This window comes from Sparus aurata, chromosome 6, assembly GCF_900880675.1.
Source record: "Sparus aurata chromosome 6, fSpaAur1.1, whole genome shotgun sequence".
NCBI lineage: Eukaryota > Metazoa > Chordata > Actinopteri > Spariformes > Sparidae > Sparus > Sparus aurata.
Window position 1 is genome coordinate 38,921,316 of NC_044192.1, and position 17,797 is coordinate 38,939,112.

Below are 17,797 nucleotides of genomic sequence, written 5' to 3' on the forward strand. Positions count from 1 at the left end.
CTGAGCTTTAGCTCTGCTGCCTGGTGGTTATACAATGTTAACACAAGCCCACTGACTATATTCAAGACCAATGTGTTTCACTGATCATTGTGTTGCTTTAAAACTATGAGCCCTTCTGAGGAGTACTGTCTTAACTATATATTGTCTAGGCCAGGGGTCAGCAACCTTTACTATCAAAAATGGCCAATTTTGCCCCGTCCCTTGCCCAAAGAATCTGTCTGGAGCTGCAAGACATATTTGTAATGAAGGTGATGCATCCTAGAAAGTCTAAATTAGCCAGTCAAGATTATTGAAAGGCTTAAATTAGCATTCATTTATATTTTCACATGATGTGGCAACTCTGTAGTGGGCTACTTATACCTCCAGTATAAAGTACTTGAACTTTGCATTTCCATTTCATTGATGCCATGTTTAGGTGCATTTATGAAACAAAAGAATTAGCCTACAATTAATAGAAATAGAGTAGAAAGACAGAACTATATTCAGACCAAGTCCTCCCTGTGTTTGTGAAAATATACAAAAGAAAAGGTACCGTTCGTACCAAGACATCAGAAAAGTAAAGCGGTTGTTATATGCTCGTTATAAACAAAAGAATGTATATACATATTCTGACGTTTTCGCAGCATTGAAGGGCGCCTCTGAAAACCCTGTTTGGGGGACATGTAGCCCAAACACTTCTCAATGCCAACAGGAATCAGGACACCCTACAGGTTATTGGAAATCTAAATGGAAAGGAAACATTTCTAGGTTCCTTGTCTTGATTTCTTTAGCAAGGTTTCTAAATAAAATCAATCTGACTACATTTCTTTGATTTTATAAAAAAAAAAACATTGCCATTATGTTGTATAAACAATGACAATTGGACCATTACCATAACAACACAACCACAGCTACGCAGTCTCCAGTTTAGTGGGCTCTCAGACCATATACCATTGGAAAGCTAAGATTGTTTTGATTTGATTCATGCAGATCATTTCAAGATTCAACCACAACAACTGGTACAATCAACAAATGACCAACGCTACAAACAATCGCTTACAAAGTGTCTTGGTGTTACACTGCTCTATTAAAGTCGGACCAGATGATTGGCGTGTCGTGCTGCCAATGAAATTTGATTGACCGATTGGCCACATAGAGAATTTACTCAGTTTTCCCGGGATGCACTGCTTCATGTTGCTATGGATACGAAAATGAGCTAATCACACTGTACTGTGTTTCTAATGGCTTATACGTATTTCTATACCTACAGGCTGCCAATCTGCTACCTTTACTGACAGGTAACTTGTCCTCCTGTACTATGGAGGACCAAACCTGACATAAGTATAAATAAATAAATAAATAAATGCTGAAATAAATGTATAAATAAATAAATGCATAAATAAATACATGCATAAATAAATGAATTAATAAATAAATGCTGAAATAAATGTATAAATAAATAAATAAAAGTATAAATAAAAGAATAAATGCTTTTTATTTATTTATACATTTCTGTTCACCTACATATATTTATTTCTGTATTTCTGTTCACCCACATTTATTTATTTCTGTATTTCTGTATTTCTGTTCACCTACATATATTTATTTCTGTATTTCTGTGTCCATATGTAAATGAGGAGGTAGGAGGTCCTAACCTCAGTCAAGAGCATGATTGGTCAAATCGGAGAGCCAGACAAAAGCAAACGATTCCTGATCTCAAGCCTCGCTCTCTGTAACGTTGTAAACAGCTCCAATTAGCTTAATGGCCTCGACCAGTGTGACAGGTTGACTGGCGTTCATTTTAACTTGCGAGGGTCCCAGATGTGCTGGTGGTGTGGTTTGAGAATCCTGTCTGGAGAGCCATGTCCGCTAACCAGGAAAAACATATACGTGTATTCGTTTTGACGTGGCTTGAACACTTCTATCCACATGGAGAAGCCGGGGCTGCGACTTGCAAACCACTGCTAGACGAGCGCTACAGAGCACACATCGTCCAAAAGTGCATGTTGTCGGTCTCATATCTTTTTCGTGAATCTCTGTACTCTTAAACAACTCGTGTGGAACAGTATTAAGCATTTGTTCACGCCGAGCGGCTCGAGAGCGGCGTGGACACCGCTGTTAGCAGTTAGCTGCTAGTTAGCTTTTAGCTGCTCGCTGTAGCGCTAAGAGCGTAGCGTCCAGGTTAACTGTTGATACATGTTACCACCGAGAGCGAGATACATGTCTGGGCTTTCCTATGGACCATTGTCGCTACTGGTGTTTGTATCACAGGTTGATCTGGACGTCTCACGATTTGCCACAGCTGATTGACCTCACGCTGAGCTCGGGCTGGATGTCAACGTACTCTGCAGACTGTTTGACCAGCAGGCTGTATGACAGTGTACAGTTTTCACACTGACTTAGCTTCAGCTTAATAACGATGTATGCGGCTCGGAACGATGGCTTTAAGCGACCATTTGAACAGTGCGGAATGAAAAATACCCGATGGTAACCGGTGTCACAAGGTAGCCTGGACGCTGCGCTACAGCGAGCAGCTAACAGCTAACATAAGAGCTAAAAGGGGTCTCCACGCCGCTCTCGAGCCGCTCGGCGTGAACAAATGCCTCAGCCTGTTCCACCCATGAGTTATTTGAGAGTACAGACATTCACGACAAAGATATGAGACCGACAACATGCACTTTTGGACGATTTGTGCTCTGTAGCGCTCGTCTAGAATACACATATACATGACTTGGAGCGATGAGCAGAATGTTTTTCCTGGTTAGCAGATATGGCTGAGGACCCCTCTCTCTCCAGACGGGATTCTCAAACCACACCACCAGCACACCTGGGACCCTCGCAAGTTAAAATGAACGCCAGTCAAATTCATAACTAAACCAGAGCTACATGAACAAATGTCAATAACTGCAGCTAACAGTTAGCTGAGCGGGCTTGCTGGTAGCCAGCAACATCAGCGCTGCTAGTAAGGCAGAAGTAGTAGACCCTCATCGAGCACACTCCTGTAACCAATCATGCTCTTGACTGAGGTTCGGACCTCCTACCTCCTCATTTACATATGGACACAGAAATACAGAAATAAATATATGTAGGTGAACAGAAATACAGAAATACAGAAATAAATAAATGTAGGTGAACAGAAATACAGAAATAAATAAATGTAGGTGAACAGAAATGTATAAATAAATAAAAAGCATTTATTCTTTTATTTATACTTTTATTTATTTATTTATACATTTATTTCAGCATTTATTTATTTATTCATTTATTTATGCATGTATTTATTTATGCATTTATTTATTTATACATTTATTTGAGCATTTATTTATTTATTTATGTATTTATTTATGCATTTATGCATTTATGCATTTATTTATTTATTTATACTTATGTCAGGTTTGGTCCTCCATACTGTACAGCCATTATATCTGTTCCTTCAGTTCGCTTTCCTTCCACCACCTTATTGATTTATGATATAGCAGTAAGCACACATTTCTTCTGAACCTGATGATTTCATGCAGTTGCAGCTTGTAACCTTAAAGATTGATTTGAACACATGCCCTCAATAGCTTGGCTCCCACAAAAAGATCTTGACAAGTTATGCAAAGAGGAGTGTGCATGGCTTTTCTCACAGTCATCCTGGTTCTTCTTGCTCCCTTGCCCTGCTCGCATGTACTGGATTGTCTTTTGGAACCTTAGAAGACAGATTCAAGCTATGTATGTGAGTGAATACAATAAATGATGTGAAAGAAATAATTAATTCAGATTGTATGATATCATCTATGTTTGCAAAATTCTCCTCATCTCAACACACCACACATACACACATCTATGAAGACCTGTATATGTGTGTAAAAAAACAAGTGTTTGCATTTTTATCACTCCAATAGTTTTTGCTTTGAGTTAAAATGCAAATGTCACTGTATGTTGACAAAGTGTGTGCTTGAATGGTGCAGTTTCATCACTTGAACAGTTTTTACCTTGTGAGTAAAATAATCTGCTGTACATTAACTCAGTGAGGCAGTATGTCTGTGTGCCTTTGTGTGTGTGTGTGTGTGTGTGTTTGTGTGTAATTGTGTAATTGGGTGTGTGTGTTTGGTGTATGTCTGTGTGTTAGTGTGTTTACGTTTGTGCGAGTGTGTGTGTGTGTGTGTGTGTGTGTAGGTGTACATGCATGTGTGTGTGTGTCCGTGCACGTGTGTGTGTGTGTGTGTGTGTGTGTGTTTGTGTGTAATTGGGTGTGTGTGTTTAGTGTATGTCTGTGTGTTAGTGTGTTTACGTTTGTGCGAGTGTGTGTGTGTGTGTGTGTGTAGGTGTACATGCATGTGTGTGTGTCCGTGTATGTGTGTGTGCTTGTGCGAATGTGAGTGTGAGAGAGCGACTTGGATTTTTTCTGCTTGTGTTGACACTCAGTGCATTTACATGCACAGCTTAGTCAGATTACAGCCATATTTCGACTCTGCTACTCAATCAGACAACTGCAATTATCCGAGTATACATGCCGGTGAGAAAATCGGATTATTGGGCCGGAGCATGTCATACCCCGGTACGCTAGGTGGCGCTGTACCCATTTCAACTAGTGGTAACAGAAACACCTCCGGCTGACCTCTTTACGTCACCAGCTGCCTCGGCATTCAAGAAAGATGGCGTACGAAGAGCGAGACGAAGCTACATCTGTGTACATTCCGTATATGGTGTACATGATAATTACACAAACTAGATGCACAATGGCGTTCTTTCTCTCTTTCTTGCGGTGATTTCAGAGGAAAGACGCCGCCGCCACTGCCGCCATCAGTCTACTTCCGGCTCACGGCCCCGGGGAAAAATCTCGCAAAATCCGATCCGATCCGCTGGAACGTATACATGCAGGAGTAATGCGACTATCAATCTAATAATCTGGGTGCATTAATTCGACTATGAGAAATCCGATCCGGTCCAATTTTAGTCAGACTAAGGTGTATACATGCATCTTAATGATCCCATCATAGTCAGACAGTCAGCAGACAAACACAGTAATTCGGTTTTCTTGAGTGTCATGTAAACGCACTGACTGAGTCCTGTTGAGAGATATGTCCTCTGCAAGACTGTGCTGTGCTACTGCAGTCGCACACACACTCCATAGAAATGAGAAAGAAAGAAAATATTATAAATGAGTTGTATGTTTATACATGAAAAGGGAAGTATGCAGTACTTTGTGGTTGAAAATGGTTAGTGCATTGCTTGTCCTTTTCTCTGTGTGTGTTCCTCATTCATCCCTCCGTGTCCATCAGTGTGTTTCTGCTGAGACTAAATTGTTGCTTCTGTGTCATCTATTAATTAAATTATCACACTGGCATTACAGGACAAATTGGCCTCATCAGCTTGGCTGAGCTTGGGAATCACGCCTTTATGATCCAGCATTGCATCACGCCGCAGCCTGTTATTGAAATAGATGGTAGTTGTAAACAGCTATCATTGCCTTTTTATTTGCTTATTTACAGCGCTGCATGGCTCAGTATTTGCCACACACTGTTCGAGACATGCAAAACCAAAGCCCAGCTGGGATGCAAATCACACGGAACCACTCCACTTTTTGCTCCTTAAGAGGTGCCACCGAGTCTCATTTCACATGATTTGGGGCATCTGTGTCTCATTTAATAATATAGAGAGAGAATAGTAAGTAAGATGCAAAACCAAAAAAAAAGGAGGAAAAGCTTTCTTGGACATAATAACTCATAACATCATAACTCTACATTGTGAGGCATACAAACTGTTCTCACTGACACGAAAGCCTATCAAGACAAGAAAAAGTAGTGGAAAGGTGGAATATAAACACATTTTACCACTGCTTTTCTGATTTTATTAACTGATATATTGAACAAGCGTATGAAGCATCGGAAGCAGGGAGTCTTTAATCCAACGCAATGTAACAATTTTACCTTAAAATACTAACTTCACAATTATTTTAATACTCAGTAACTTGTAATAGGGAGAGTGAGTTTCTCTGTCTCTGCCACTCCGTCCCTAAATCGCTTGTTTCTGCACAATGGAACTTTGGTGAGAGGGTAGGATTCCAGTGTGTAACGCTTTATGACAGTACATCAGACACAGCACAAACTATTACTGATTTTGGTGAAACTGGATCATATTCTATGAAGAAAATTATTTTTTCTGGTTTAGCTTCTAATGTTTTCGAGCTGCTCTCCTTCAACTCTCTGTGAGTGAAGGAGTTTGCTGAAAGCAGCATGTATGTCTACCTGCACCTGTCTACCTCCAAACACTGGTCAGACCACACGCTCCAGCGAGAGAATCCCCCCCCCCCCCCAAGAAAAATGTATGCATTTCTAGCAGTTACGATCCTCAGATGAGAGCTTGACAGTTGTTTCTATATTTCTTTTTACTCCATCGACGGTGATATGTCGTGGTTTCTCTCTTGTGACAAATGTATTGTAAGTCACTTGGACAAAAGCATCTGCTAAATGCCCTACATGTAAATGTATGTGCTGCATACTGTAGTTATCTCTGCTAGCTAACATCTGTGTGGAGCTCATTCAGAGAGTTGAACTGTTAACACTGCTATGACTGCAGCTTTGGACTGCTGAAAAAAAAATAGGATTTCATCTGCATTGTTTTGTGGTTCTTGTGGTTGGCTGTCACAGATCTGGCAGATGTTTAATTCCAAGCAGATATGGGTTGTTTCAAATGTCAGGTGATACACGGCTATCGCATCGGATATTGCATTCAGCTGTTCTTCACTTGAAAGGTAGCAGTGTCAAAATGGAGATGCTCAGCAGGAGTAAGAACAGCATGATGAAATGTTTGCTTTGAAGACATAGGAGGCCTCATACTACTTCATTATGCTCTAAATCCAATACCCCCAATGACGGTAATTAGGCAGTATATGCCGACACTGCTAACGACCACTGAGCTGCTTCCAATTCTGCACAGTGCACACCACTTGAGTAGATATTAGCCTCAGCAGTTATGCTGCAAAACAGAATACATTACATGAAATTTGCTGTCGGTCGGTTTTTAGCAATTTGGCAGAAATTTAAGACGATATTTCATTACTGTTGTTTAAATCAATTCTGTATTAGTTCTTCACTGTGAATGTGTGATAAAAGATAATGTTCCTGTGTGCTTTGTCTTGCCCATCCCTTTCCTATTGACCGCTGCCCCACTTATTACAAACCATCACTCAGACTGAAGAATTGACGGCCCATGTCATTGTTCTGCTCTCTTTTCCCTTTATGCTATTTTTGAAATGTTATCATATTCTGTCTTGGAGAACAACGGCACTTTAACAGAAATTTTTATTTGGTATCTGATAGTGATGTCCACCCATGTATGCTCAAGGAAATACCAATATGTTCAGAAGAAAAGAACTGTAGCTCAAAAAATAAGCATGATGTGGAAAACACGTGTACATGTTTTGACCAGGTGTTTAGTCATAAATGTAAGTGCTGTCTGTTTCACAAGAAAAGCTGTTTTTCTAAAGGGAGGACTCTACAGTGTTTCAAGTGCTTATAAAACAGATATGAGTATAGAATACAACCGTCAAAAACACCAACTTTCCTCGGAGATTAGTGCTGCTCATGTGAACACAAATGCTGTTTAATGTGAGAAAGATATAATTCACTGCACAATGATTCACCTCAATAATTCAACATGGTCCTTAATCTTAAATCTAATTCTAAGAATCACCAGATGGCCCAGTCCTCTCTAGTCTAAATCTAAGCATATCCAGAAGGCCTAACCTCATCTTGTCTAATTCTTCTCTAGGAATGACCAGAATTATCAGTTTTATTTTTTCTACATCTACTGAGTAGTTTAAACCTACTGTATCCCCTTAGATGAAACTAGTTATCACCTATAGCCTTTTATCTAGACCTGCTATAGAATTATACAAAAGATCAACAATCCTGTTGTTTGAATCTAAATTTGACCAAAATCAATTAGTCTGGACTGATAGTGACCGGACTGCCTGATCACTTTTTGTCTAGATCCATGAATGACCACAAGGCCTAGAATTCCTTAGTCCATCTGATGACCATGAGGTCCACTTTAGCCTTGCTATGACACCAAACCAAAGCCTATTATAGTTTTAGATGTAGATCTGCCCTGTCTTTCACTGCCTACTGACGAGTTGGTCGATGATGTAATTAGTAAATCTACACTGAAATCCGTCTTCTTGTCCTCTGTCCTGCAACCATTATACTGTATCCTTTACGCCATTGATTCATCTGTTGTCAGTGCTGCCAAAGGCAAGGCAAGGAGACCAGTGTCTGTAAGACACAGAAGGAGGTGATGGAAGTTAAGAGAAAGAGGATGGGGAATAGGGGATCTTGGATAGATGATAGTGGAAGGAAGAGGAGCAGGATGAGAGAGAGGAAAGTGGTGGGGAAGAGAAATATGAGGACACATCACATTGTGCCTTGTGTCTTTTTTTTCTGATTTGTCACTGCAGTGGCCTATCCCTGGAGAGAAAGAGGGAGATAGAGCTGTTGGGAGGAATGATGAGAAAGAGTGAGGGATGCTGGATTTGAAGAGGGGAAAAGGGGTAGATGGAGAGAGAGAGTAGGACATTGTGATGTGACGTCTGGTGGCTGAGGATCTCTGGGGACAAGCCTGTGGGCTTTCAGGGACAAACATTAATAATGAAACGCTAATTCCCTCTGTCCTCCTTTTCCTCTCTCCTCCTCACTGTCTCTATGTCTGTCATTCTCTCTCTGTGTCTCCCTGGCCCCCTTATTTCTCTTAATCTCCTTTCCTTCACACACCCACTTTCTGTCCTGCCTTATACTGAAAACAAGCTATTTATTGCAGTTCTAGTTATTGTCCCTTCATGGTTTTTGAAATGTGTGTGGGTGTGTGTGTTGTGGGTGGGTTTGGGTAAGTGTGTCTAACTTTGGCACAATTCAACTTTTTTAACTTAAGTTACTTTCTCATTCAATAGTTTTCTTTCTTTATCAGCTGTAGGCCGATGTTGTCCATAAGGGAGTGATCACAGAGAGACTAAGAGAGAGTTAACTATTTTATAGTCAAACACCAACTGGCATGCCCCCCTTATCCATCACATATTCAGTTTTTAATTGTGCCTAAAAGTTTGAATACGTCCAACTTTTTCAGGCTCAAGGTTGCATGACAATTTTCAGTGTCACAGTCAGACAAGCCTTAAAGATCGTATTTCAACTTGAGATTCAGCTGGAATCACAATGTGATCATCATGTGATCTCACAAATCCATTTAGCCATGCTTCAAGCTATGCAGTTGTGGCCAAACATACAGGGGTTGAACCAATCAGCATCGCTTGAGAAATTGTTGGCAGCTACAGAGGGAAGCTATGGGCATGGATTGGACGTTCGGAAAAAGACGGCTCACTGAAGAATCATTTCCTGTATCTGTGTCACCAAGGTTTTGTCACTGCCTGTCCCTTCAGGAGACTAGAAGCAGGTCCTCTGTCTATCAGTTCCACAGGGAAGTGAATGAGAGCACACATCATGACCGATTCCTTCGCCTCCTAGGCAACAAAGTAAATATTACACCCATTTTTCACAAGCCACACATCTTCTACACATTCTGACAAAAATGTGGCATTTTTTTGACAGACAAATCAGAAGAAAGTTACTTTGTTGAAGACCTTTGTCTGCCACAAACTTACTGACTTAACATATTGTAGGAAGTCAACAGATAAAAATAAGTGCAAAATAGGGCTGAAAGTGACATTTTTGACAATATTTAATGTTTTTTTTATTTAGACATGGACAGGCAACATCTGTCAATAATGTGCTGGTGTTATGTGTGTTTGGTGGAGTAGGAGGAGATGCTGCTGTGCCCACTGAGGAGATACCGAGAATCAGTCTACCCCTAATAGGGAGATTATACCATTTCCTACCACTGACACAGCTTGTAATGGTTCATCTATGTTATAGAGAATCTTTGGTTAAGGTGTGATGACTAGCAAGAGTAGTGACTCTTTGTTTGAAAATAACAATGGTGACTTGAGAGGTTAGCTCACATGCTGTCATAACATAATTTATATCAGTGCTACAGAGGAGAGTATAGAGTTTTTCAATGAATGTCAATGAAGGCTTTTCTTGATAGTAAAGATGTTTTCACTCTTCTCTCTACTGGTCCTCAGTGAGAGTTTGATTTACTAACAGTACCACTAGTTGTTGCGCTCTCTTACTGTTGATCTGATTGGCTAAAGTTAGTCCATAATGGACAGATAATTCATCCAATCACCAGGCATATATATATATTTTTAAATTGTCGGCCCTTTTCCAAACAGTTTCTAGCAACCCCTTCCTGTTGGTCATAGGCGCCGATCCTGTGGGTGCTCCGGTGCTCGAGCACCCACTGACAACGTTGAGCACCCACTGGCCAATCGGGGTTGGTCGAACCAAAAAAAAAAAAAAAAAAAAAAGAGTACCTGCGGAGGCTGAGAATAGCCCCTCTCACACAGAGACGTTGTATTAACGCTGCAGCGGCGGTTCATCAGTTCTCCGCCGTTTGTCATTCATACAGAGCGAAGCACCGCTGGAATAAAGACGAACCACCATGTCATTCACACAGAAAGCTGCGCTGCCGCTCCTAAAGAGACGTGACGGTACACGTCATGATGATGACGTTGGGGTGTTTCCCAGGTGTCCCCCCTGTCAATCTAAACCCGCAGACCAAAAAATTATCACTAGATTAATCGTTTGAAAAAAAATCGTTTGGGACAGCTCTAAATAAAAGTCAGTTTGTGACAATCATTACCTTGGTGGTATTCATTTAATTTGAGCACCAAAAAAAAAAAAAAAATTGAGCACCCACGGGCAAAAACATAAATCGGCGCCTATGCTGTTGGTTATGTGTTACAAGGCATCTGGCATGTCAGGTTGCGTATTTCCACTGAGTATTAACATATCACCTGGTATACTATGTATCCAAGTATCTCATCTGGATAAGGAAAAAGACCTGTTAATACTACTGTAAATGTATGCACCACACAGTGCAGTAAGAGTAATGGCTTGACCAGACTGTTTGTGAATAGAATGCCCGACAATTCAGAAGCCTTTACCTGATAGAAATCACCTATTCAAGCTGCCCTGCGCTAGCTGGTCAGTCAGTTACAGTTTAATTAAAACTGTATAATTGATATAGTACTATCTTAGTTCAACAATTAATTCCAGTTAACTTATTTAAGTGTTCAAATATACAAACAAGTGTTTATTAAAAAGCAGCAGAAATGTTATTGCAAATGGAATGGTAAATGGACTTGTATTTCTATAGCTCTTTTCCAGTCTACTGACAGCTCAAAGCGCTTCACAACACTTGTCACATTCACCCATTCACACACACATTCATACACTGATGGCGGAGGAGCAATTTTGGGGTTCAGTATCTTGCTCAAGGATACTTCGACATACATTTGTGTTGAGGAATTCGAACCAGCAACCTTCCAACTGTTGGATGAACTGCTCTACCTCCTGAGAAATGGCATTGCGAAAATAAAAGGTTGCCTCATCAACTTTAAAACAATGGTGTACCTAAACAAATTAGTTTGATCAATGTTCAGCCAATATGGTTGCATTTAACATTGAGACATCTTCTGATCCATGCACATTAGAATATGAAAATGGGCCTTTGGAGAGAACTGAACCCTGATCCCTAGATTGATAGTCAAAAGAGCTACTGGACGGTGCCACATGATCCTGACTGATCACACAGAGCTATCCTCCTGGGTCGTGTGTGAGTATGTCTGCAGGTGAGTCAGCCTTGTCAGTGCAAGCAACTCCATTTTGAGAGCGCGTGCAACCCATCTGAATGGTACCACACCTGACTCGATTTTGTTCTGCTTGGGGCAGATGGACTGGATAGGTGGTGTCTATCTTGACCAGGCTGTTGAACTGTTTTGCCCGCAATACATACAAGATTTAAGTCACTTTACCATTAGGGGTAGCTGAGCAAGCACTAAGCTTCTCCATTGGATCTGCTAACTGTAAAAAATTAATGTCAGCATAGTTAAAGAGGCTACTGAAAGTTCCCTTATCACTTCCTTTGACATTGGATGTGTCACGTTTAGTTCCGAGTCTCTCAATTTAGATGTTCTAATTTGCAGTAAATACTATTATGGACAGATTTAAGAAAACTAGATCTTTTCAGCACCAAGGGGAAGCGAAAACAGCCCTGATCACGTCACTTTTTAAAAAAATGCTCCCTGCTTCATTTGTATGCTGAATATGGTGATAGGCGGTACACAGGGCATGGAAACAACTTGTTGGCACTTTTGTTGACAGACCTATGCAGTGCATTGTATTTGTTTTTATGGAAATTCAAATTGTTCAACATATTATCCAAGAAAATGGGTTGCTATGGAGTAGGATTTGTTAATGTGCGTCATAAAAGTGCAGTAATGGAACAGACTCTATTTTGTTCTATGTGATTCTGTAGTGATTGTGATTAAGACAGGCAGTGGTGTAAACTCAAATCTCGGTAATCCTTCACACTAAACCTGACAATTAAACAATTAAATCCAAGTATTGTGGTGTTCCAAAATCCAACTGGACACCTGTGTGTGTGTGTGTGTGTGTGTGTGTGTGTGTGTGTGTGTTTGTTTGTAGGTGTGTGTGTGTTTGTTTGTTTAAACTCCTAGGTCAACAAGTGTGCCAGATCCGAGGGAGAAGTGGTTGTGGGGGGTCTAGGGGAGCGAGGAAAGAAGTCTTGGCAGTCTCTTAGCAGTTCCTGTAACATGTTGGATATGGATGCTGGCAGCAGTGGTGGACTGGGACAAAAAATCGGCCCTGGCATTTTTGGCTTAGACCGGCCCCTCATAATTAGCGGAGCACAACCGAAAAAAAAACGATAACTTTTTGCCTTTAGGCTTATTAGAAACTTACAGTTCATCATTCATTTAGAAGTCTATCAAATAATCATTGTGGAAAGCAAATAAGAACATTTACTCCACACATAGTTCTACCTCCTTATATTCTGTTTCAAGCATAATGTATCATCAACATCCTGAATATCAGAAGTTTAGCGTCTATTGTTAACTCCACCACTTGTGTCTGCTCTCTGTAGTTCAATTGATTCTTTTATTCTTTTTATTGAAATCGTCTCTAATACGTATTTTCTGAATTTCCCTGACATAGCAGCTCAATTCTAATTCTTCAGGTTAAAAAGTGCTCCCTCCTTTAAAAAGCTGTAACATGCATTTGTATCAGGCTAAAAACAGGACTGCTTCATCAACTCATGCAAAGCAACTTGTCTTAAAAGCATTCGACACTGTCTTACTCTTATTCAATTTTTTTTTACACTTACTTTAGTAATGCTTAAGTTGCAAAGCTTTTACTAATCATTTAGCAGTTTTAAAATCTGTTTTTTTAAAACATGTTTAACCACAGCATAGAGGGTTGCTACAAATTCAAACTACTATGCAGCCTTTCAACACACCTTTAACCTAAATATCTAAAATGTTATGATGGAGCCTAAAATGGACACTTGCTGCTCATCAACACTTCTCAGCCTTGACTGTTTGCTATTTTATCAGAATAAGGTGCCGTGGCTGCCACATTTTGGGAAGTATGCTACACCAATTAATACTGATACTAATCAATCGCCATTGCTCATCATGTCCATGTCCGGCACCGGGCCGCCCGCAGCGGCATCAAGGTCTGCCCTAGACTTACTGTCCACCATGTGAACCTGGGTCAGGCCGGCCCGACAAACCCGACCGGACCCGTGGGTTCGGGCCGGCCCGACCCGTTGAGAACTCTGCATGTAATAGAGCTACCGTTATCTCCATCCCCTAACAGTCCCTGTCAGTCAGCATCATCTCTGGCTGGTCCCCCGCTGCCCGCTGCTGTCTTCACCTTCAACCTGCTGTTACTGGATCATTGCTGTCTCAGAGGACGTGGAGGCTACAGCAGCCCCTCCAGCCAACATGTCTGTGATTTTAGTACATTTTGCAGCATCTACAGTGAGATTCTTCTCTTAGCACGCAACTTTTCTGCACCCAATTTCTTTCTCTTTGGTTGCTCCATGTTGTCACTCCCCGCGCTCAACACTTTGAAACTAGCAGAAGTTACAGGAGACAGCACAGGGAGGGGCGGGGCCGCTTTCATACTATATCCTGATTGGTTCAGTCCACTGTCTATATTGAAGATGGACCAATGGGCCGCCCCCTCTAAATTGTGCTCTTAGAAAAAAAAGAGATTTATAATATACTTTTTTGATTAAATTATGACAGACCAGCCCAAAAATGTGCGTCGGCCCACCGGGCATTGCCCGGTATGCCAGATGGCCAGTCCATGCCTGGCTGGCAGTGACTTTGTTTGCTAGTTTAGGTAGTTTTGTAAGTTTTGATTGCACACAACAACGTTCTTTTCTAACTGTCTAAAACATTACATTGTACATTTATAACCTAGAAGTATAAACGGATTGCTCTGGACATTCTCTTTTATAGCTATGCTGCAGTTTGACTTGTAGTTGCATATTAATCATGTGAAGTGTGTATGATAAGGTTTTAAATGGACTTGCATTTATACAGCAGCACTTTTCTGGTCTACTAACCAATCAAAGAGCTTTACAACACATGCCACATCTACAGATACATTTATTGGTGACAAAGGCTGCTATTCAACTTGCTGACCTGCTAATCAGGACTGATACGGCACTTTCTATCCAAAGCCCACAATATCATGTGCTATGCTCAGCCATTCACACACACATTAACAAACCGATTGAACATTCATTGGGAACAATTATAGCTCAATTATCTTGCCTAAAGATGCTTAGATATACTTCTGAAGCTGGGGATCAAACCACAGACCCTTGAATTAGTGGATGACCCACTGTATCTCGAGAGCCACAATGACAATAAAAATGATTATTAGTAGTGACTGTTGTTGCTGTAGCTGTATGTTTCTACTCACAGTTTTTGTAGTGACCATTTCAGTATACAAAAGTATATATAATGAGTAAAAGAATGATTGTAATAGTAGCAGCTGGTAGCAGTAGTAATTTCAGAAATAAACATATATAAACAATCTGATACTTTGAACATAATAGAAAACTAATACAGGAGAGTGAGAACATTTTCCTGTTAAAGGCTGTTAATGTCCTAGTACATCTGATACAATCGGGCAAGGTATTCCAGCTGCTCAGACCTCAAAAAGCAAAACAATCAGTTGACTTGATCCTTGGAAGAGACCCGTCCTGCTTACTCTGTGTGATCCAGACCCCGCTGTTGACACATTTTCTTTCTTTGTCTTTTGTTTTATTTCCGTGATAGTGAATAGCAAGCATGGCGACCAGTTACAAATTGGAAAACTGATGCCCATGTACAAATTCATTCGACTACCAGAAGCATTGACATGAACTTGAGTTTATTTCATTGTCCTTTTTTCTCTGATAACTTTCCATCTTACTTGTCATCCTATAATGTGCTCATTGACAGTGACTTTCTGCCATTAACACATTATTCTGCTGCGTCCTCTTTCATGGACATGTTTCTGACTTGCATTTGAATATAACACTTGTCATGTAAAAGCAGGTGTGTGTGTGTGTGTGTGTGTGTGTGTGTGTGTGTGTCCATTAATCAGATCCACCTTGTGCCCCTGACTTGATTCAGGATAACAAGTCCTCAGACAAAAGCAAAACAAAACAGAACAGGTCATTTAGCAGTGCATTTGAAAAAACATGAATCATATAATTCAAATTTGAGTGGTCTTGTGGTGTTGAATGCACTCGTGTATTTGCTATTTAGGGATTGTTTTTTATGCTTCGGTCTAGTTATTTTCCAGGCTTCATGACAACAATGATGCTCTGATTGAAAACACATGTGTTACTATGTCATCAGACACTAGATGAGTTCAGATGGAGGGGGCCTTTGATGGCTTGTTGATTGTTGTTTGTTCCTTCTAATTACACTCTCTTCCTTTTTCACCTTTTTCAACTTTATTTTTGGTTTTTATTTTGAAAAGAAAATGCACATGGAAATGACGTGGCAGCAGTTAAAATGCATGTTGGTGCACGCAGTGCTTTAACATGCAGACATGGAGGAATTTGTTTCTTAAGAAGGACATAAACTGGCCAGTTTGGCAATATTTCAGCTTCAGTCCATTACCCAGTACTGTTCTCTCTGAGCAGCAATGATGTGTATCACTATCTATATATCGATATTTGGGTTGATCATATCGTGATATTCCAGTTTACCTGAAACATTTGCAGACACTTGTGTGCATACTTGCAGGAAATTGATTCAATTTAATTCAATTCAAAATACTTTATTTGTCCCTGGGGGTCAATTAAAGGCACATGGAGTAATTGTACACAGACAAAAACAAGTCAGATAGAATAAATTAGACTAAATAAACTAAATAAGATATGTAGATATATACAGTAGTGTAGGTGCCATATGAGCAAAGAAGTATTTCATGGTCATTTCGGTTCATGGTTGAGTACATTTTGGATTTGATATTAGTTTCATGATTTAATTCATTTAAAATGATAATTTAATTTATGATTATTATTTTATTAATATTTGCACTATTATTGTTGTACACAAATTATGTTATTTCATTTTGTTATGTCATTGTTTATTTCTGTGGGGTGGATAAAAATAAGTAGCTTTAAGGAGGTAGCCATGAGGTTTTGAGGCACGGTGTTTTTAGGAGCCAGGTTGTGTTGCTGACTTTAGAGCTGGAGGAGCTCACGGTTTTTCTGACCGTGTTCAGCGTGTGTAAGAAACGAGCTTGGATCGTATGGAATATGAATGCTTTTTCTTTTTGCATTTTTGTCGAATAAATATAAAAGAGAAACTACTGTGGAGGACACACTTTTTGAAGAGCATGTGTCAGCCATAAGCTTCTGTGGATTCAGAAAGGTTTTATTGGAAAACCTACAAATAGGTAGTACTAACAGAGATACACAAATGAATAAAGGTAAATTGTCATTTATCTTTCTATGAAATTCACCAATTTATATTTTGAGAAAAAAGTCACAAATGCCAGTATACAGTAAAAGGGCCAAAATGTGTCAGTGTGATTCGATATGGTTATAGATCATATACGTGTCAACTCATTCAAATTATGTTTTCAGGCTGAGTCTCCAAGTCAAACACTATTCCCATCCATTTTAGAAATCATCTGCGCTCACACAAAAAAACATGAATGTGCATATGTCAAGGCCATTCATGTGTTTAACTGTTTTTGCGAGTACCAGTGTGAACAAAAAGCAGATTGTATACTCTGGTCGGTTGCTTAGCTACAGAGAATACCACGAACGTGACTTCTGGATAATGCTTCTTTGACTGCAAAACATTGTCAGCAGCTGTTTTGTCTCTTTTCCATTATTGTATTGTATTTTAAATGTCAATTTGTGTCTTTCTAAACTCAAACAATTTAAATCCTCTCCTTTAGCATACAAACTCAAATACTCAGATATCATAACACATACTTACATTTGCCAGTGATGCTAACAAATACTGATAAATGGTGTCTGCTTCATCATTTCTTCCTGTCCAGAATATCTTCACCTATCACCGTTGAAGGAGTTTCCCAAAAGATCTGTCTTCCGCAACTACAAAGGCTGTTTGCCTGTGTATTAATGGCCAAAATGCATAGAAAAAGCTTTGTTTTAAGAAGTACCCGTATATGTGTGCAGGACCATTTAAACTGATGTTTTCTATGTATAATTTAATGCTGATTAATCTGATGTTCCCTGTATCTTTTTGTGTTTCTCAGGTGGGAGGGAAGGACAACCCTGCTGTTGACCCCATAATCCACGGCCTAAAGGGTGTTGTCCATCATGGTAAGTGGACGTCCCAGTGCCCAAGTCATATATGGAATGATAGCTA

The 17,797-nt window shown here is 40.0% G+C and overlaps 1 protein-coding gene across 1 annotated transcript in view; it reads left to right on the top strand.

The window, feature by feature from the left end:
• LOC115583392 (receptor-type tyrosine-protein phosphatase gamma-like) overlaps positions 1-17,797 on the top strand; it is a 225,393-nt gene that overhangs the window by 60,834 nt on the left and 146,762 nt on the right. Inside the window, exon 5 of the mRNA XM_030420177.1 lies at positions 17,685-17,751. Coding sequence (XP_030276037.1) covers positions 17,685-17,751 — 67 coding nt within the window. The remainder of the gene's footprint in view (positions 1-17,684; positions 17,752-17,797) is intronic.